Source organism: Nothoprocta perdicaria, unplaced genomic scaffold (assembly GCF_003342845.1).
Source record: "Nothoprocta perdicaria isolate Ctin4 unplaced genomic scaffold, notPer1 scaffold_216, whole genome shotgun sequence".
In the NCBI taxonomy this organism is placed as follows: domain Eukaryota; kingdom Metazoa; phylum Chordata; class Aves; order Tinamiformes; family Tinamidae; genus Nothoprocta; species Nothoprocta perdicaria.
The window spans coordinates 1,291,856-1,314,808 of NW_020455381.1; the positions used below are offsets into that span (position 1 = coordinate 1,291,856).

The window sequence follows — 22,953 nt, forward strand, 5'->3', positions numbered from 1 at the left end:
GTAGGTGGATATTGGAGCTCTTCAGAAAGTTAGGGGGAAAAAAAAAGTTTTTTTTTTTTTTNAAAAAAAAAAAAAAAAAAAAAGCAAGAGTTCAAATATTTCACATTATTTGGTCAGTAAAATATACTTTATGACATCAGGATATATAACATAACACTCAAGTGAGAAATTTAAACAAGGTTTTAAACTGAAAATCTGCATTCATGATATTTTTGAAGATCATTATATAGGATATATATTATGTCTACTATATGTATATACGATAGTAACATCTTTCATCGAATATTAGGAATTTCCATCTTTCTTACTGCAATAATATGTTACTAGGTAAAGATATGAAGTGTAGCAGTAAGGATACTGCATTATTTTAGAATTGTGCAACAGAAAACAAAGCATTTTTATGGCATTAAGTAGAGAGAAATGGATTTCTTTCCACAGAAAACATGAAAAACTAGCATTTTTCTAACAGGGGTGCTTTATGGTTTTATTTTTACAAATATAGGAAATAGGAAAGCAAGCAAATTATACTGTTTACTTTAAACCACATTTAAATATCCTTTGAATCTTGTGTGCTAAATTCAGCTTTTTTCAGATCTTAATCCAGAGCCATGAATCCACATGGCTTTCCACAAACAAGGAGGAGATTTATACAAAATTGTTCTCTCAGCAACTTGGTGGTTTAATACTTAACTCCTGCAACATATCTCACTCTCATTGAACTACATACTCTTGGTACATTTTTTTTATTATTATTTTTATTGAAAATCTTACATATGTGACTAAAAGTCATGGGCAATATCTTTCAGTTCCATTACAAAATCTGTTTATATATATATATATATACATATATATATATTTCATACAACTAGAAGCAAATCTACTGAATTATGAAACAATGATTGTCTATCAAAATGTAACTCAAATTAAATTTCCATACTGCAGATGATTAAAATTATTTTATTTTCTCTGATGAAGCTGAAGGCCACTTTCACATAGTTAATTGAGAATGCTGGGTTGCAAAAATTACAAAGCCTTAATGATAGTTTCTCTAATTCCAGCCTTTTACCACCCATACAGTAGGATGGGGTCTTTCATCAAAGAGCCTTTTTTTTTTTTTTTTTTTTTTTTTTTTCGAGAAAGAAGCATTTTTAGAGTGAGCATCACTCTCTATGGAGTTCTTTCAATCCACAGACATAGGCCCAATCCTACAAACCTATGCTTCTTAGTAATTAAAGAGAAACAAGTCAAATCATAAAGTTTGCAGGAACAGAGTCTGATTTAGGAACTCATCTACAGATTAGCTAAAACAAAACAAACTGAAAGAATATTCAAAAAACACTATTGTTACTTTAATATATGTCCTATTATCTAATAATAAATCATGAAAGATGAAGTATAAATATCATCAGAATCATAAAAAAGTTTTCTTATTCTAAGAAATTCTACCTCAAAATCATACAGTATTTTAACCTACAGCAGTTGTTTTTCTGTTTTGGCACTCCTGAACCAGTGTAGAAATTATGTGTAGTGAACTCCTTTGGGGAAAATACCTATGTGCAGCAGGATCTAAAGATGGATACTGGAGTTAATAGCACTACATTGCTTAACATATGAAAGAAATTTAAAAGAGTCTTTTACTGTGATTCATCAGCAGCAAAAGAGAAGGGGAGGAGGGAAAGTAGGGTGTTTAAAGTCTTCGAAGCATATAGGATGTTTGACCTTGAAAACTAAATCTTGCATTAAAGACGCTCCCAGCTACCTCTGTAGTTTTCTTTCCAAAAATGCAACGTACAAATATTTTATTTAAACGTCTCAGACTTTGTACTGGCTCAGAAGAATGACTTCATGTCCTTGTAGCTGTTCTCCTTTCTGAGAGATGAATGGCGGGTTCAATTGCTTTACTGTAATTTCTCCATTTCCATGCTTCATTTCCTACATTTATCAGAGACTAGAGAAAAATCAGCATGTTCTGACAAGTCTAATACCATGAGGCAGTAAAATGGACCTGAATTTAGTGGAGATTTGAGCTCCAAAATAAATATAACACTTCATGTCAAATAATAATAAAAAAGGATAAATTCTCCTGTACAAATCAGAAGAGATAATAAAAAATAACAAATAGATAGCAACTTTTTTCTGTACCTACATGGGCATCAAAAAACTTTTCAGCTTTAAGATTATCCTTCCATATTTCTCTTTTTATGTGTTTTATGAACAATTTTGGTAAGTCAATGGCCAATGTTGCAAGATTTCTTAACAAAAAGATGTATTTTTTTCATAAAACTAGTAGAAACTTAGAGTGTCTTTCAATTAAACAGTTTCAAGAACAAACAAGAACAATTAAAATACAATTGCTTCTGTTTTCGTTTCATATCCATCTTCCTGGTTTTGACCTAGCAAGCTGCATGCAACACTGTAATGAAAATTTGTCCAAGAATTTCCATTTGTAAATATTATTTATTGGTATATTGAATTATATTTGTTGATTGTTTTCCTCTTATACTTATTAAACCAGAGACTCTGCATTCTAGATATAGCAGTACTGTGAAGGCATCTACAGAGTGTCATTGGCTCATGGAGGTCACAGTGCACTACATACCCTTACAAGCTAGTTGCCTCTGCAGGTACCTGAGGGTTGCTATCTATTTGAATGCAACTGAGCATTTCATTTTATTAAAAATGTCATTAAATGCTCAGATCCTGTGTGGTCAGTGCAGTCCCTAGAACAAGTCTAATGAAGATATGTTTCACCAAGGCAAAAAAACCTAAAAGGTTAAAAATGGAGAAATATGTACAACACTCTTCAGTCTGTAAAGTTGAAAGGTTTTTTTTTTTTTTATTTGTCTTGTTTTAGTATTTTCTTCAGTGCATTTTCAGAGAAAGGTTCCAAGGCTATGAATATAAGCAGTCTGGTCCAGTCCCATACATATCCGCAAGTCGTTTAAACCGAGGGCCCCAGTCACTGAGGTAATCATAATTCTGGTCAGAGTTTGAACTGATGGAATCTAGTGAGCTGAGCGACTCTGCCACGGAGCCATTCCCCTCAAAAGCATATGTCTGCAGGGAATCATACGGAGGGGCACAGGGGTCCACATCCGCTTCTTTTAGTCTCTCCCAGATAAATTCCCTAAAAATGACATTATCCGGAATGCTTTTAAAGGTTGGTCTGCTCAAGAACTGAATCTCAGGCGTCACGTCCCTTCTGATCTTAGTGTCTCGGATGATGTTGAGGTTTCTCAAGGCAGCCATGTCAAAAGCCTCTGTGTCTTCCTCTCCACCACCCTCATCATCATACCTGACAATGTTTTCTCTGATATCTCTCTCTTCATCAAAAATAAGGGGCTCTTTTTTCCGACGCCTCATGGTAACAATCAGCAAGACAAGAACTGGAACACAAAAAGATATGAGCTTTAGCAATGCTAAAATTGGAACATATTCCTCCTACTGTTGGGAACTTTCATTAATTTATACGATAAAGACCTAAGGAAACAGCAGGCAAATTTATGCTGCTTGATTTCAAATTACTAGCAGATTCTAAAATGGCTTTTAAACCAAGAGCCTTCTAGATGTTAAAAATTCTATTTCCAAAGCCATTCTGAATTAAGGTCTTCATCTCTAATTCTATATCCTGTGTTATCTGCTAAACATAAATTTTAAGATTGGTTCACTCTGAATATTACAATCTCATAGCCATGAAATAAAGAAAAATTTTTTTTTTTTTTTTAACTTTCTATAGCCCAGGCAGTAAAAATACATTCATAAAATAGCTGAATGGAATTTAACAACCACAATTTGGGAAATGACTGAATTAAAGATGATGGTAATTCTCCCATAAAACAGAAATACCATCCTTGATTGTCAAACTCAGAATTGTTAAACTATGTGTAAAATAAGACTTTTTTTAGTTCGTGGATTAAAATTATCACTATATTAGCCTTCACTTTCCTTTAAAATGCAAAAGAGTGTACAACAGGGTTATATACTATGTCTGTTGAGAATTGCTAGGAGTGGAGTTTACCAAATCAACTAGTGCTAAGAAAGATAATTATTTTTAAAATTCTATCTTTAAATTTCTCCTTTCAACTTGAAAGCTTGTTTTAATCTGCAAGGACAGCCAAAAGAACCAGGAGGAATTGCTTTTTCAAGTCTGGCTTTGGTAATGAAACAGCATTGCTGATACACAAAACATGGAACAAGTTATATGAACATTATACCCATATGTGGGGCATGATAGAGTGTTATTCATCCTCCTAAAAATAATTAATATTATATGGTAGCATCTGGATAATATTTGCTKAGTTAATGATGCTTTGCTGTTATTGTAGAAATAACAGTAAATTGAAAAGTAAGTGTCCTTCTACATTCAAATAATCTGTTCTGGTTTAATGCTTATTTTTAATCATAAGAATATGTGATTATATGATTTACACATTTCAGGCTTACATTCTTTATTAGAGCAATGAATGCTGTACAAWTTTTTTTAAAAATAAAAGGCTAATTAAGCTTGAGCTATCCTTAAGTAGTCTCATAAGTGTGCTCTATAAATTATTTATTGTAYAACTGTCATTCTGGAAAGCTCTTCCTTCATGGAAGATTTTTTAAATCAGTATCAATCTAATCATAACTAAGCATGATTAAATATAGGAATCACTTGGTTAGAATAAATCAGGCATTCAAATACTGTATGTGTTGAAAATTAAATCATCCTTCCTCAGATACTGCAATACTGCTAAAACATAAGATGATTTTAAAGACAGACAGGCCTTCTGAATTTTTTTTTTAATTGATAAAAGTTCATATTTTCCTGGAGATTTGGACAAATAGACAAAATGAACCTAAACTGTACATTATTGCAGTATCAGCTTCTTTACTATTCTTTTTTCCCTGTTTGGATTCAGGAATCACCAGTATGGTGCACATTATTTGAAACATCATTTACAAAGCAATTAGAAAATACAGAATTTTGATCTTTAAAGGATTTTTTGTTTAAAATGTTTTGATATTAACATGACACATTAATCTGTAAATGATAAAACACAAAACATAAAATTAACATCATAGAGACATCAATTGCTCTTCACTCTTAATAGGTTTCTTTATTATAAAAGTTATTTTAAGTGAAAGACAAATTAGGTTGCTGACAGTACAATTTTCCACCTAAGCACAGATTACGTTTGACAGATTTTTTTTATTATTATTTTTAACATTTACTGTCACAATTTTTATTGCCATATAATAAGCAGATATTAATTTTCTTTCCTCAAGTGTAAATGTGTTTTCACACTGATATCATTCTTAACAGACTTCATTTTGAGAGTTAAATTCCTGTTAATAAGTGAAAAATATGATACTCAGTAGACAGATCTGCCTGAAGGTGCAATAAAATCAAGAAAAAAATGTTTTATATAGTATGCTTTATACATCTCAATTTTTCTTGATGCCAAAACAATTGAAGTCTTTCTAAAGGTTAAACATTTAGGTGCTTTTATGAGATTATTAATTCCTCACCATCCTGTGAATGGACAGTGAGGTGGACTGAGAACTGGCTGCATAGCAGAGCTCAGAGTGTGATGATCAGCGTTGAAGAGTCCAGTTGGAGGCCTGTAGTTAGTGGATTCCCCTAGGGGTCAGTCCTCGGTCCAGTCCTGTTCAATTTATTCATCAGTGACCTGCATGAAGGTACAGAATGCCCCCTCAGCAAGTTTGCTGATGATACCAAACACRGAGAAGGAGCTGATATCCCAGAGGACTGCGCTTCCATCCAGAGAGACCTGGACAGATTGGACAACTGGGCTGCTGTCCAGAAACCATATGCAATAAGGGCAAGTGCAAGGTCCTGCCTCTGGGGAGCAATAGGATATCAGTTCAGGCTGAGAACTGACCTTCTGGAGAGCAGCTCTGTAGAGAGGAACCTGGGTGTCATGGTGGACAACAAGTTGACCATGAGGCAGCAGTGTGCCCTCGTGGCCAAGAAGGCCAATTGGGATCCTGGGGTGCATTAAGAAGAGCGTCTCCAGCASRTYGAGRGAGSTGATCRTCCCCCTCTACTCAGCTCTGGTGAGGCCACATCTGGAGACTGTGTCCAGTTCTGGGCTCCCCAGGACAAGAGGGATGTGGAGCTGCTGGAGAGAGTCCAGCGCAGCGCTACGAGGATGATCAGGGGCCTGGAACATCTGCCTTATGAGGAAAGGCTGAGGGAGCTGGGCCTGTTCAGACTGGAGAAGACAAGGCTGAGGGGGGATCTAATAAGTGTCTATAAATACCACAAGGGAGGCAGTGAGGAGGAGGGGGCTGGCCTCTTTTCAGTGCTGGCCACTGACAGGACTAGAGGGAACGTCTAGGAAGTGAAGCACCAAAAGTTCCACAGGAACTTAAGGAAAAAATTGTTGACAGTGAAGATGACAGAGCCCTGGAACAGGCTGCCCAGAGAGATTGTGGAGTCTCCTCTGGAGATCTTCGAAACCCACTTGGATGCCATCCTGTGCCACATGGTCTAGGTGACCCTGCATGAGCATGGGTTGGACTAGATGATCTCTAAATGTCCYTTCCAACCTTAATGATTCTATGATTCTATAGTTTTATGATTCCAGCAGCTATGAACAATAATATTTAACCTTCAATTACAACAAAGCTTTAGCTGCATTCCAAGAAATGCAGAGATAAAAATAGGCCCAAACCTAATGCTCTGATGTCTGCAAGTTAAAATGATTTTAAAGCTTATCTATTTCTAAAAAGTCTTTTTTTTTTTCCTTCCTACTTTTATCACTAGACCTATCAAAGCTGTAATTAGTGACTGAATGAACATATAGGAAACCTGATTTTAAGCTTTTCAGAGAAGAAATAAAACACAGTCAAAAAGCTGTAAGGACAGAGGAGTACACATTGAGGTCACTAATTTAGACATAGTCAATTAAATCAGTTTCTAAAGAAACACTTTTTGGCAAAATAAGAATCAGCTCTTGCATCTTTATGCATTATGTCTTATGAAATTACTATGAAATTTCTAAAACCAGAAAAAAAACAGAATCTGCAAAACAAGATTTCCTAATGTATTCCTCTGTTTTAAAGTTTCCCATTTCCTTTTTGTACTCAAGGCAACTGCTACATCATTTTAAAGAAGTCTTTGCAGCCCTGAGAAAACCCAAAAGGGAACACTACAAGCAGAACTAAGTAGAAAGGAAAAGTTAAAACTAGGCAGGATCATTATCATATATATATACTACACCCCTAAGCTTGGCATTTTCTATAACAATAAGCTAAATCAACTGTGAGCAAATAGGCATTGGTTTATGCCTTAGGTGTGTTATGACTCATAAAGCTGAAAGCTAGAGTCCCTCAGCTATCTGAACAGCACACTAACTGCCKATTTATTCATACCTCATCATTGCTAGAGTCAGAAGGGTTTGGGGGATCACAGCCAAGACTACGGAAAACTGGACTTAATTCTTAGTTAACAAGCTTACTGTATAACTGCTGCTTAATAAGTTTCAATTTTTTTTTCAAACTATAGTCTTTGAATGTCCAAAAAGAGGGACTTCATTGACCTGTGAGTGACCATGACCTCAAATGAATCTCCAATTTCCTTTACATTCTAGGAGATATATTACCAATCAAGTTCTGTATTGCATAATCAAATGTTTTTTTTCAATAGTTTGGATATCCCAAAATTAAGCAATGTATAGATTTACTATTTTTTTAAAATGTAAAGGCAAAATCTCCACATACCAGATTGTCACATCGTATGTCAACCTTAATGATTTTGAGAAGAAGATCCTTAGGACTGGAACTGCTTCTTCTTGCTTACTAATCACACGACTATATGTATGCTAATGTAATTAGCTGCTTATAGGCATTATGATGATATTAATGAATTCTCCATCTTTCAATTGACAAAGCAATAACTTGAATATGTATTTTGAAATTTAATCAATGTATTATTAACCTGTAAAATCCAGTACAAGACTAATGGGATTACATCAGTCTAGTCTTTCTTCCATTGTTTCAACACAAATAAAATCTTTATGTCTTAAAAATGATTATTTTATCTGCAGATGAAAATTCTTTTTTTGGTGTATGTGTGATTTTATGTACATACATTATGTTAAACACTTATAAAAAAAAAAAAAAAAACAATTTTTGTGCCTAGAAAATGCTAACTGAAAAACAAATTACCTTGAATTAAATTACCATATAATTTTCAGAGGAGTTAAAAAAGCTCCTACTTACTTCCCTAAATATCATACACACTCTAAACTCAGTATACACTATTATTGGTCTTTTCATCTGTTCTTTTTAGAATAAATTGTAAACACTTAAAAAAACCCCACTTCTTTAAGACATAGCTTCACTGCAGAGTAAATAATTATAAATGTTTTCTGTGTAATTACAAAGTACAGAAACTTCCTATGGAATAAAATTTAAAACTTAATCTCAGACAATTTGAGGAGGGATAAAAGCTTTGTTAAAAAGTTGTTATACTTGAAAACTATTTTACTTAAAAAAAAAAAGACACTAGATATCCTATATTTGACTATAATAAATAAATAAAATTTAGTAACAGTCTTCCTTCTTCCCTCTCAGTCTTTCTCGATTAAAGTGGATTGGTTATTTAAGTAAAAATATTAACAGTCAAGTAAATCCACTGAAGGAATCAGAATCTTGGTAGAGATAATGCCTATTTCTTAGACAAAAGAATGTACAGGGCAAGATCTAGTATCAAACCAAAGTTGCAGAGCAAAGGATACAAACTTCAAGACCTTTTGGAGAATTCAGAATACTTGTGCCAGAATGCATATATGCCTGATATCTATGCAAACCTTATCCTTCTTTGTCTTTGGAACTGGGAATCACACTGAAATGATATTGTCAAGCCTCTCCAATACAAATGCATTTGCCTTCTGCATTAAGCTTGGGTCATATTTTGGTCCTGTAGCCTGTGGCCTGTCTTTTCTATTCACTGATTAACTCTTACAAAAATAAAAATAATAATTAAAAATAAAAAGAAAGTGCATCCTGTGATCCCAGTCCTATCACCAATTGCTGACATCCTGAAGTCTATTCTTTATGCAGAGAGCATCAGGATTTCTTTCAGGAACTGAGATAAAGTGACAGGGAAGAAGGAACATTCAGAAAAATTCGTGATCATGAGATCATTCAATTGATCTCAAAAACTCAAAACTTATTTCTAGGAATGAGTGGGAAGAGAAGAAAGGCTCTGAGGTCAGAAGAGCAAGAGCACATTCCTGGGGGTCTTACTGGGCAGCAGAAATGTTYAGGCACCTCTGACCTGCTGAGATTGATCATTAGCAAGGCACACAAGAGCAGCAGGATGTAAAGATACTACTGTCCTCCCCTTTCTTCAAGACTGGTATGTGCAGCCAGGGAATATAGTAATCTCTTCAGAGATAAGAACAAACAAAAAAATCATTGTATTCCAAATTGGAACATATACAATGAGCTCTAACATATCATCCATAAATTATCCATAAATTTATCATCCATAAATTGTTACATTTAATTTCAAAAAAGATGTACATTTATATTTACATCTTTTGTTTTCTTCAAGTCATATGATATTTTAAAAGTTCTCTCTCTTAAAGGGAGCACACACTGATACAGATGATACAGTGAGTAATCTAAGAATGACCCGTGATATTAAACAGGAGAAGCAGCTAACTGCTTCACTCTTTCTCTCTCAACTGTTGCATCTGATGTAACTGTTCATTCTTCTTTTAGTATTAGTTTATACACATAACTAGAAGCATCTTAATTTAGATGCCAAGTATCAGAACTTGGCACCAAAGATATTGCTTTATTTATTTATTTATTTATTTACTTATTTTTATGGCTCATGATGCAAAAAGCTGCTCTGGACAGCAGGCTACTTGTTCCTGTTTTTAGATACACTTTTCTTTTTTTGGCAGCTGCACATGGAAGGGAAAAGAATAGTAATAGTAAGAAGACATACCTAGCAATGTCAAGACACAAGCCAATATTGCTATGAGGGCTCCAGTGCTAAGTCCTGCAGGCAAGATGTATGCCTCTGCATTGCATGTCTGAGCAATGCCATCTGCATCACAGTCACAGACTCTGATGGTGAGGGTATTAGTGCTACTAAGTGAAGGTGATCCGCTGTCCACAATGTATATTGGCAAGTAGAAAACAGACTGTTCCTGTCTCCGGAATCCATTTCTTCTCGTTAGCACAGTTGCAGTGTTATCTAAACAGATAAATAAAAATGTAAAATGCATGGTCTGCCTAAAATACAAGTTCATAGATAATATAAACTTTCACTCAAAAGACTATAAATACATTATTTTAAGAACTTTTTTTTTTTCCTGTTCACACATTTTTGAGTTGCAAAAATAGGATCAGCTGTGAATTCATACTCAATTAAGCAAACTCCTAATCATACATATAGCGTAAAGATTTCTGTTTTCCACTAAGGATTGTTTCGAAATTGCAGAAACCTGCCAAATTTTAATTATGCTCACTGTTACACAATCTAGATGCATAGCTGAAGATGAAATAAGGGGAAAAAAAAGAAAAAAAAACATTTAATAATCAGATTTAGTATCTATATGCATGGTTCTGGTCTAGTTTCCAAAGCTCTCCAAAGATCTGTTTCAGTTATTCACAAATTAGATAATGTATTAATAGAAATGATGAACTTATTCATGAAGAATAAGCTCTGAAAACAAATGCTTTTTCTGAAAAAAAAAAAAGCCCTGTTTTGTCCACAAAGACAAGTAATTGCACATGTAACAAAGACTTGCACTTGTTTTCAGTCTCAGCTGAGAGCTAAGATTCTGAAAGAGAAAAATTTGTGGAGATTCACACTCATAACCTCTGTGGATGGCTTACTCACATATTTCCATCCATTTCTCTAAAGTGGATAATCACATCTCAGGTAATTTTCTATGAAAAAAAATAAAAAGCTCTCTGCTTTTGCTCTCTGTCATGATAATGAAAGAACAAAATAGTTGAAATGTGATTAACTCCTACTAAACAAGCAAACATAGGGTTAGATGACTTCTATACACGACTCAAATAGAAGACATGATCAGTCTCTAATTTTTACTCTAGGATTGTCAGAGTAAGAAATAAATATTTCCTTATGGCTGCTGACTGCAGTCATGAAATGCCAAGCTAACCAAAAATTGAATATATAATTTTGATATAAAATCATATTTTAAAGTATTTTAATTAATATTTTAAATATTGAACTAGCAGCTAACAGAAAAAAGTTTCTGATTTTTTTTTTAATTCAACCTTATTTGAGTTTAGAATAGGAAAATTATAGTGTGAATTAAGTTATTTATTGAAGTGTGAAATGAACAGTGTATCTTTTGGGTCTGAGCTGGCAAAATTAAATATTCCACCAAATTCAATAAGAGAATTAATATAAAAAAACTGTGTGCTTCATTTCTGCTTTGAGTTGATTAAGAACTTGAAATGTTGCAGAAAATCTTTGTGAAACCCAATGCAGATTGACGGCTCCTAAAGGGCCGGAAGATACATCTCCTAGAATTAATAAATAGGTCAGTCAACTGGTCAGTTGGTCAATTTGTCTGTCCATAGACAGATATATCTATGATCTTGTATAGGTATATATATTTTAACAAGCCTGTCTAAGTATACAAACACTGCTGCACATTGCATCACAATATGAGATATGTATAGAACAATATCAAAATAGGCAGCTACTGGTTTGTTTCATAACAGCATTGATTTTACTGGCATTGCAAAGGATTTATTATGACTCTTCACAATTTTTCACTTCTTTGAAAGGATGACTTTGTAGTACTTGCAGCAATAYCTGAGGTTTGAAAAGATTTGAAGAAATTTTTTAAATTTGTATCTATCTTGATCATTATTGCTAATATAATCTTTAGCTTGTAATGGTAAGTCCCTCATAGGGAGAAAATTAAACACATAACCAACAGCATGCAGAAAAAGGCAGTAAACATTTTACACTTAGTTTTATTGTTACATAGGACTGAAGGGGTGTTAAAACCTGAATGTTGTTCAAAGTTTGTCTATACAAACAATGTCCTTTAACATATGACTATTTTTCTTACTTTATTAATAGGGATAACTTTGTAACTGTGGTTCATGGTGATAGAGCAATGAAAGTGTAAGAGTGTCTATTTTGTTTTATTTGCTTCAGCTAAGAGTTAAACTGACTGATACATGCCCAGCTATACAATGTAGTAATGAGAACATGTATTAGAAGTTTGTTCTCAGATATTGTAGCAAATAGAAATGTGAAGTCAATGGGAGTCTGCAAAAGTCTTTGGGAAAACAGTCATACAATGTCAGTGTAAATATAGTAGGCAGCTTTCATTTTCAAAAGCATGTTTCAGTAGGTGGTATACTTACTGAAGATTTTTGTTTTCTAAAAAAAAAAAAAAAAATTGTTTTACCATGTGCTCGTTTTTTATGCCCTGAGTTATATTAATAAAACATTAATCCTGGAAAATTTTCAGTCATTGATCTAAAATCTAATTTAGATAAAAACTTATAAATACAAGGAAAAATAATGTTAAAAGAGTGACTTCTGGAAGTTGGATTTGAAGCTGTTTTGTTTGGCTCAAGGCTTTAAATGATTCAAACAACAGCTTCATCCATTTGACAGATAATCTACAGATAAAATTACTTTGGAGGCTGACTGTACTTAAATTTAGCAGAATGAAAGTTTATGTAGATGATAATCACCACTACATTTTCAAAATGAAAGGTGTTGATAATGAGTATTTACCCAACCTCATGTCCTGTCACATTTGTATTCTTACCTTTGTTGTCCTGCAGCGTAAAATTTTGGTTATTTGCTGCCTCTGCTGTCAAACTGAAGTAGAACTGATGACCATTTGGTGGATCATCTTTATCGATTGCACTGATTTTCTGGATGACCTGTTTTAAGATACTTAGTGTTTTTAGTGGTTGGAATGGGAAGTATAAATATGTACACACTATATACACAGTAACTCCTCAATTGATATTAAAGTATCAACTCTTAAGTCCTACTCTGATTTTCTAATTCCCTCCGTAAAACATACACAGATATGTATGTCAAAATATGACTCATGTTCCCTGCTATCCCTGTAACTGAATTTAATTGGCCAAAACAATGCTCTGTAGGCTCTGTGAGAGGTTTTAGTCCTGTTATTCAGCAGGACTCAGAATACAAAATACATAGTAGTGGAATATAAACAGAGTAGCAGTCATATATAAGCTATTAAGCAGTGAAGGAAATGTATCTTCTGGATAGCTATAACATGGCCCTCTCATAGTTATAAGTGGCTGCAGTCAACATTGTACTCCAAACCTCAGTAATGAACGTATTTTGCTTTTCTGGCTTGTAATTATTTCAATTAATTAACATTTCCTGATTTTTTTTTCACTTTTCTAGCTTTATTTTCTAAAATTCTGTCATAATCTGTCTCTGAAAGAAAGCTTTCACCATTATTTACAATTCATAAAGCAATAGATACTGAGAATTAAAAGTTCTGGCTAATCACAGGTGAAGCAAGAAGCTACAAAGGGGTGCTTTATGCAGTTTGTCCAGTCTCTGTTTTTACTTTTCCTTTTTTGATGTTATTTTTTTTTTCTCCATGTAAGAACACTCCTATTTCTGTATTTCTCATGAAAATGAACTAATGGTCATAGTGTTTTCTCCTGCGCATTTAATTCTGCTATAATCTTGAAATGTGCAATAAACAGCATCTGCCACAGAAAAAAACCCATATTCTGGGAAAAAGCACAAAAGTGCACAGTCTCCCTGGGAATACATGGGATTTATTTGACTGAAACATCTGCTAGTTCTCTGGGACTCTGGGTTCTCTGGAATGAGAGAACTGGATGATGTATATGTCCTCAGGTCTTAAGAAGTAAAGAAAAAAGTCCAAATGTGAGAGGACAACCAACATCATATGCAGTTATTTGGTCTAGAATTTCTTGGAAGCATTGTTGAGAACAAAAAGCTCACAGGAGTTTGGTAGGAATAAATCTCCCTAGTCAATGTGAGGTCTTATGGACTGTACTTCATAACAGAAACAAAAGTGCAGGAATAGTAGGCTTTTAGGTCTCAGATTGTCTACAAGTTGAGATTTCTTACTTCCAAGCAAAGTCAGGAGGAGTAAGTATGCTTAACATTATTCAAAATTAGGTGAGTTTAGCAAAATGTGTCAGTTTTGTCAGCAAGGAAGCCCAGAGCTTTTAACACTACCTTGCACCTCTAATTTCAATGTCTGCAGCTTTCTCATCAGGGGTATGGTGGATTTTTTAGGGTTCGATGAATACTTGTTTGTGCTGCACATCAAAGTGTCACTTTTACTGCCATAAGCTGATTATATTTTATCTTAAAGCTGTCAGGCTTTCAAAAGGAATGATTGCCTATCCCATAAAAATAAACATTAAAAAAAGCAATCCATACCTGACCAGGTTGAGCATTTTCACAGACAGTTGTCTCATACTCCATGGCAAACTCAGGGGCATTGTCATTGATGTCAAGGATTGTGATGGCTACATAGCCTCTCCCAATCTGTGCTGGATTCTCTACAAAGAGAAGCCAAGAAAACAAGCAAGGAAAGCTCTTTACAGGTTATTCTTTGTGTCAGGCTATTTTTCATTTGCATTCTCCTTTGGCATATACCTGTCAAATCAATTACAATCTCTCCTAGGAAGACAAAGGAAGCTCTTGGATTGATCTTCTTAAAACAATGTTTGTGTTTTCCAATAGCCTCAATGGAACTGAGATTTTACTTTCAGGGATGATCTAACTTGCTAATCACACCATTGAATATCATCCTTTAGAAAGATAATAAACAAAGTGATGAAAAATGTCATCACTGCAGTATATTTCACCATAAAAGCAGTATTTTTATTAAGAATAGCATTATCATTATAGCTGTAATGCATATGTTTGTTGCAATCCAGTCTGATTCAGGCTGAGCAAGCTGATCAAGAAGTCAGAGAGAATTCTCTTGGCTGTGTACAACATTGGCATTCCCAAGCAAATCCCAAACTATTTAAAATATTTTAAAATTGTCATTAAGAGTCATAAACATCACCTTAAATATAAATTATATTCTCTAATAAAACACGTCTAACAGGCATGAATGTAGTGTTCAATGTCATCACTYAGTCTTAAACAGTATATAAGTGGTCAACTAAGTGCAAAAGACCTAAGTGTATACTACATCTATAATGCAGGAAATAGAAGGATTGATTTTTTTTAACACAAATAATGATGTTAGAGATTTGAGCAGAAAAAAACTGTACAAAGTTTCAAATATGTATCTATCTCTAAGATATTACACAGGACATAGAATGAATCATGTTGATACCATCTTTCTTTTCTGCATACCTAAGCTTACTGAAAACCAGGCTGTACATGAATGTAAATGAAAGCATCCTAATGTAATACTTATGCTCCAGGATGTCCCTTGGCTGTCCTCTCAGTTTTACTAATAGCCAAGAAAATCACTGGCTCCCATGCAGGCCTGATGGACCAAAAAATCTAGTCCAGATAATACAAGATAAATTCATACAGCTGCTAAATCATAAATGTTATCATTCAGGTTAAACATGAAATTAACCTCATTGAAAGTAAAGCCTGTGGAATTCTTAAAATATTAAGTCAGAGAATATATAACTGCGTTATTCATAATCCAATAGAGCAGCAATAAGGGTGACATTTGAAGAAACACATTCTTCAAATCAAACCCACAGAGCCACAAAAATATATATTTTTTTCACAATATGAAAAAGAATTGTTCACATCTGAAAAAGTTTAGGTTTAAATTTGTGTTAGCATAATTACTCTTGCATATACTTCAGTTACACTCTTCATTGTTTTTCATCTTACATTGCCACTCACAGGAGAAGAGAGAGTAAGTACAGAATACCCTCTACAGTCTTACCTGAGAGTCAGGGCAGCGAGACCGCATATATATTCACATTCTCTTTCCTAACCTCTTTTCAAGAGCACTCTGGTAGCCCAACAGCAATCAACTCTTGAGTGAGTGTCATGTTATCTCTATGGTGAGTTAACTCCACTTCTTCATACTCCATATTACTTTTCTTTTCCTGATATTTGGTCTCAGACTCCTGATTTAACATTTTTCATCTCCCTTTGTACTTGCTTTTCAGCAGTCAAAAAGACTACATATGACGTGACACAAAAGAAAGATCAAATATTTATCATTTTTCTTTGTTTTTTCTTTCTTTCTTTCTGTCTTCATCACATAGGTTTCTTTCATATTAAGCAAAAAGGCTTTTTTTATCTGGATTGTTGTATTTTCACTTGATGAAGCTGCTCATGATTAAACGTGCAGCTCTATAGATAAATAGCTAATAAAATTTGTCAAATGCTACTTACGGCTCTCCATTGCCAAAACTGTGATGTTATGAACAGCATTAGTTTCCCTGTCCAAAGACTTGGCCGTTGTAATGACTCCACTGTTGGCATCAATATTGAAATACCTCTCCAGGTCTGTGTTTCGATCTATTGAGTACCTAGGTGAAGGATGAAAGAAAACTTTAGATTTATGTTCAATTACCGCCTGTAAAAATGTTTTATTGATTTCTCATTAGAGAGAAAGAGTTTCCATTGTTTCACTACTTTAGCTTTGTTTTCTCCAGGTTCTCCAGGCTGTTGAGAAAAACAAAGCTGTACGTATAGGATAGAAAATGCAGGCTGCACAATGTACTGTGCTGACAATGGCTAGCTGTGTTCCTGCTATCAATAATGCCCTCTTAAGTGAGAGCATAGGTATTTCTCCCCTCTTTTCTTTCTTCTTTTCTGCTGTGATGCAGCCATTCATTTATTCATGGAATAGCATAGTCCTGAACTAACAAGAAAGCGAGCTGGAAGCTTGCCACATGGCTGTACCAGCCTGGCTCTGCTCCCTCAGAGCTGGCAGTCTGCAGAATCCCTGCAGAGTCTCTGCATCACCCGGAGCCACAGGGATAGGGTAAAATAAAGAAGGATGCTGTAGGTCAGGGGATTGCATGTCATTGCCATCAGCTCCCAGTACTCTACTGTCATTAGACAAACACAGACTTGTGCTCTTGACTCTTTGGCTTAACATATCTTTTACCTCCAAACTTGTTCTAGGAAGAGGAAACCAGCTCATTAGAAAATAGAAAATAGCATAAGGGAAAAGGTCAAACTGCCTGTGGGTGTTCTGTTTATATCCCTTTTGAGAGGAAAGGACAGTTGATTAGGCACTGTTAGATTTACGGCTGAAGTATTCTTGACATTCGATTTAATATTGGGTCAGATTCTTGCACTCTTATTTAGATCAAGTAAGTACTTCAGAGCACTTCCCTACACTCAAGATAAATTAAAATGTCAGAATCAGACCAAGTGTGATTATTACAATTACTGTCACAGTGATGATATATTAGATTATTGATATAACATTAATCAAAAGCCTTTAACAGTGTGGAAGGAAAGAATTACAGAAGATAGTTCAAAGACTGGACTTCTCAGCGATAATGAACTTAAAACACTAGTTATTTGTTCTGTGTTGTAATACACCAGATTCTACTCTGCTTTCTGGCACTGTTCTCTGTCCACAAAATCTCTACAGTAGAGATGTATTATGTCATAATGAGAGAGAAAACTATAATAATAAAAAACTTTTTAGTTTTCATTGATTTACACTCCTTCTCTCTATCTCTCTTTTTAATTTTATGTCAATAGCGTTCATTTTTCCTTTTCTTCATCCCAGCATTGTTGTTTATGTGACCAGCAGAACTCTTCAGCAGCTATGTGGCTAGTAAGCTTCCCCTAGAGACTATTGGGGATCGCATACTGTCACCTATGCGATATAACCATCTTGGCAGGCCTAGCAGCTGGGATTCAATCTTCTGCCAGTCTTTAAATTTCCTACGTATTAACACTATCTATATGCAATCTGGAGAGTAAAAAGACTTTAAAAAAAAAAAAAAAAAAAAGGAAGAGCGATAGAGAAGGAAGCATGGACAAACACTAAATAATTACATAAATTATACATCAGATAAAACAAGAACAAACAATTTTTTTTCTTGGATAGCAAAGCAAGAAATTTGCCTTAATGCAAGTGTAGCATCCATATTCAAATAAAAAAAAAAGTAAATAAAGAGCTTTAATCCTTTAATTCCTTGAAGCCATTAATACTTTAAAATCTTTGAGCTGCAGCAGTTTTAAATCCTTTATTTAAGCTAGTTCAAACATCAATAGTTCTCAGACACACACAAGATAACCTCCTGTTTTCAAGATTTATTTTCACACTTTTCATTTTTGTCAAGATTTTGAGAATGTCTGATTTTGCAAGTGCAACACTTTTCAAACAGCAACAAATCAATGTTTAATCAATATCAATAAAATCCAGTGTCTGAAATCTGGAATACCTATTGATAAAATGATAACTTAAACTTCTGAAATAGAACAAGAAAAGTATTATGCATTAATCCTCTTTTACATATTTACATATTTACACATTTTAGGTGAATTTGGTCTCTGAGGTACATTACAGTAGATTCGGAGCAATTGAACTATATTTTTTGTCATTAGTCCTGATAGTGTATATAGTTTACAAGCATATAGATAAACCCTCAATATTGCTCTTTTTCCTTATCCTAAAATTGCAAACAGCTCTGAAGCAGGAGAAATCTTTAAGATGACAGTTAAGCTGCTGATACAACTGTTTTTGATGCTGAATTTGTAAAAAAATAACCAGAACTAAGACAGTAAACTCATCCTGTACAAGAGTCAAAAGCATAGTGAACATAAGTAGAACTCAATTTAATTCAACTCTACAAGTTCTGCTAAACCTGGTATCATGTACCAGATGCTAACATCAGTGCCAGAAAACACTGCCACAGTAAAGAAAGAGCTCAGCAAAGAAAAATTTCACAAGTAGATCCTTGCCAACCTATCCATCTAAGACTTGTTTATACATGATAGGAGGCAGCTATTTTGAATCTGTTGCAAATACATAATGAAAAAGAGGGAGACAACACTTGTATCACCTCTAGAAYTGAAACATATGCTTTATTTTTACAACTCAAGATTGCCGCTTTAGAAATTGAAGAACTACAGTAGAGGTACAAGATAATCTTTAAGTCATGAATGTGAAAATTTGACAGCACCAAAAAATGGTGCCATCTGAGCTAGTTCTGTATATGCAGTCCTTTGTATGGCCTGAATGAATAATAATAAGAAAAAGTGAAACTTTAATATTAACTAATATGTACTGTAGTCTTTCTCTAGGACTTTAAGTTCTCATAATTCCTTAGAGTTGGAAAAATTACCCTCCAGGTCCCTTGCACATTATTTTGACATTTAACATTACTCTTCTGCCTAAGAAGAATATCAAGTCACTCACTGATGCTTTAACTTGGAAGATGAACCTTCACCTTTGAGCAATTTTTTCTCAAAGGACAGACAAACATATTATACATATTTTGTGCTTCCTAAAGCTTAGATACCAGTCATTAAATTGGGGAAGCATTGCATATTCTTCACATTCAGAAGATAAGGAGAAGAAAGACGAAGCCCTTGACAGTTTTCAAGCTTCTCTAGTGTTCACATCTCTCCTTTTCTAATGAAAGATATTTGGCTACAGTAGAATGTACAAGTATTATGGCTTACCTGTTCAGAAACCTCATGATGCTTTATAAGCCTTCTGAGATTTCTGTTGCATTCATTTAACTGCATATGCACCTCATCTTATACATCTCAGTTATGTAGAGTATTGTAACATGCTTTCTCTGTGGGCCCTCAATTCTGTTTTGTGATTCAAAGGAAGATTTGTGCTATAAGGCATTCAGAATATGAATCATGATATACAGATAGATATATCATGATATATAGACAGAGAGATATTTTGGTCTAGATATTGATTTAACACAATATAAATTGTTCACAATAATAATTGGTTCTTCCTAAGCTTTACAGAGAAATTACCCTGGAATATAAATTTTTGTTTGTTTGTTTTTTGTCCCTCTCCTCTCCCTCTCCCTCTGCCTCAGATTTAAATATATATATATATATCAGGAGTATGTGTCAAAATAAGCTCTTAGAACATCTCTCGCTCCCTTTTTGAGAGAAAGACCTTCTTGACCTTTTCCAGTGCAAATAAACACTCTTCTACAACAAAATGAAGGATATGACAAGAATAAATAAATAAACAAACAAATAAATAAACAAATAAATAAGACAATTAAGACACCTTATAATTACCTGACAGGACTATTTGAAGCATCTGGGTCATGGGCAGCTACAGTCCCAATGATAGTGCCAACTTTTGCTGCTTCAGACACCACCATGGAATACAATCGAGAAGTGAACACAGGCGGCTCATCAACATCTTCCACAATTATCTTCACTGTTGTCATATCGCTGAAAGGTCCCAGACTTAGGAAGCGAGGGTCAACATGCATATTGGCTGCTTCTATCCTCAGGGTGTAGCTTGTTTTAGCTTCAAAGTCCAGCTCCTATAACAGTGAAGTGATTTGGAAGTTTAATTAACAAGGGATGTTGCTGCAAAATTGCTTCACTGAAAATTGCCAGCTGGTATGAAAAGATCTTTGTCATTTATATGTGATCAGTACTTAGCATGGGTCTTTTTTTAGCTTTACATATTATGTACCATATAGGAAATATCACAAAATACATATATTTACAGAATATGTATATTTTACACAATATTGACATATATTTCAGAAGTAGAAACATTTCATTCAGAGAACAACTGGTTTTATATAGTGTTGGAATTAATTTATCAATTATTATTCCAAGTACTTTAACACTTTGAACGGAAAATATCACAGACATTCAAATTACATTCCTTATATGGCAATGTATTATGCTTAGATGTAACCTGGAGATTTTGTGTGAATTTGTGTGTATGCTTGTGTCTGTATGTCTGCATTTGTGTATGCATGTATATGTGTGTGTATTTTTGCATGCATATGAATAAATGTATTTATATATGTATAGAACATATATTTAAAATAATATAAGCACTAATTTCCCCTAACTTTGCCTTGATTATATTTCACAAATACAGAGTCCTTTAGAATTAATAGTATACTCAAGAATAATTCCAGATTATTTGGTATCCTATGACTCATAGAATGCCCATGATCTGGAGGGCAGAAGAAAAGAGCAGAAAAAGTTTTGAAGGTAAAATAATATCTTACTTCACAAGCAACTTTCGAAAAAAAGCATTGTATTTATATTATCAGAATGTACCCTACATTTTCTATAGCATCAGGTGTCAGCTTGTACCAGCACTAGCTTGAAAGGTTAGCCTAGCTAACTAAGCTTTTGTGATACAGAGTTTAAACTGTCAAGGGCAGGAACAAAAGACCCAAGGTATTGCTAAATCTGATGTCTGGTTACTAAAATACTTTTTCAAACAAAACTTCCAAATAAAGAAAACAGATTAAAAAATGGTTTCAGCAGTTCTGATCCTGAACAAATCTCAAGGATATATAATAGGTTTGAAAAATAATCTCACAATACTGAAAAACATTCTGGTAGTCTCTAAGAGCAATAGTGTAGGTTAAATGCACTTCTGTGGACAAGGTTCTAAGTTCTCCACCAAGGTACACTAGAATAAATTCCAAAAGAGCATCTTTCAGATCAGTGATCATGCTGTTATTATAATATATCTGTTAACAAACAAGATTTAAAAAATGAAAAATAAACTGCAGAATATTACACTCAGAAAGGCACTAAACTTTTATAAGCAGTTAATTGCCTTTCTGAACAGAAATATATGTGATCTGGATGTTATGTATGTGCTTATTTGTTGCACTGAATCACAGCTGAAACATCGATAGCTCTCCTAGGAGGGTTATGCCATTATGTTATAAAGAAGTTTTTGTTTGTATGTTTGTTTTCTGTTTGTTTTTTGATACTTAACATGCAACTGGAAATTGGCCAATATTTATTATTAAAAAATCAATTATTTTGAATTTTAATTTGGCATGGCGTGGTATTGCAAAAATGTACAAAAGATGTTCTATGAAACATATCTCATGCTCATGAAGCAAATATAAGTATGGTGTTAGGATAAGATGATGATAAGAATAAGATGATAAGAAATTTTTCCTTAAGTTCCTGTGGAACTTTTGATGCCTCAGCTTGTGGCCCTTTCCTCTAGTCCTATCACTGTCCACCACTGAAAAGAGGCCACCACCCTCCTCCTCACTGCCTCCCTTGAGGTATTTATACACGCTGATCAGGTCCCCCCTCAGCCTTCTCTTCTCCAGKCTGAACAGGTCCAGCTCTCTCAGCCTTTGCTCATAGGGCAGATGTTCCAGGCCCCTGATCATCCTCGTAGCCCTGCGCTGGACTCTCTCCAGCAGCTCCACATCCCTCTTGTMCTGGGGAGCCCAGAACTGGACACAGTCTGCAAATGTGGCCTCACCAGGGCTGAGTAAAGGGAGACGATCACATCTCTCGACCTGCTGGAGACGCTCTTCTTAATTAAGCAACTTATACTGCTAGATGAACACCAATGTTGAAGTGAAGACACCTAGAAGGGCAACTATTTTAAGATTCTTCTTATTATTTTCCAATAAAAAGAAATCATAATCTGAGGAATGGCACAGACAAAAATGAAGCATGAGATTTGTTGAGAGAAAAGATAGTCTTTAATAAATTATATATTTTCAGTCAGAGTGGACAGAAATGTATCTAAGTTTTACACCTCTCTGTCCTACAGACAAGTAACTCTATGCCAACCTAATTTTAATTAGAAACTGGTGTTTTCAAACAAATTAGACATAAAAATGAATAGTCCAGTTTATACAATACTCCTTATTTTGACTATTTTTGTATTCAGTTGAAATTAATATATTCTATTGCATTCTCTCCATTTTAAATCTGCTATGGTTATTTAGAGTAATAATATAGAACTGAATCGCAAAAGTTGAAGATATCACCTGCCA

General features: G+C 34.3%; 1 protein-coding gene across 1 annotated transcript; it reads right to left on the reverse strand.

The window, feature by feature from the left end:
- Positions 1-2,310: 2,310 nt before the first annotated feature.
- Positions 2,311-20,483, reverse strand: LOC112946771 (cadherin-7). The gene is made up of 6 exons (XM_026038704.1): positions 20,234-20,483; positions 16,382-16,518; positions 14,435-14,556; positions 12,795-12,912; positions 9,968-10,219; positions 2,311-3,386 (listed from the first exon to the last, which is right to left on the reverse strand). The coding sequence occupies exons 1-6, from the start codon at positions 20,431-20,433 to the stop codon at positions 2,893-2,895; spliced, it is 1,323 nt and encodes a 440-aa protein (XP_025894489.1). The 5' UTR covers positions 20,434-20,483; the 3' UTR covers positions 2,311-2,892.
- Between the last annotated feature and the right edge of the window lie 2,470 nt (positions 20,484-22,953).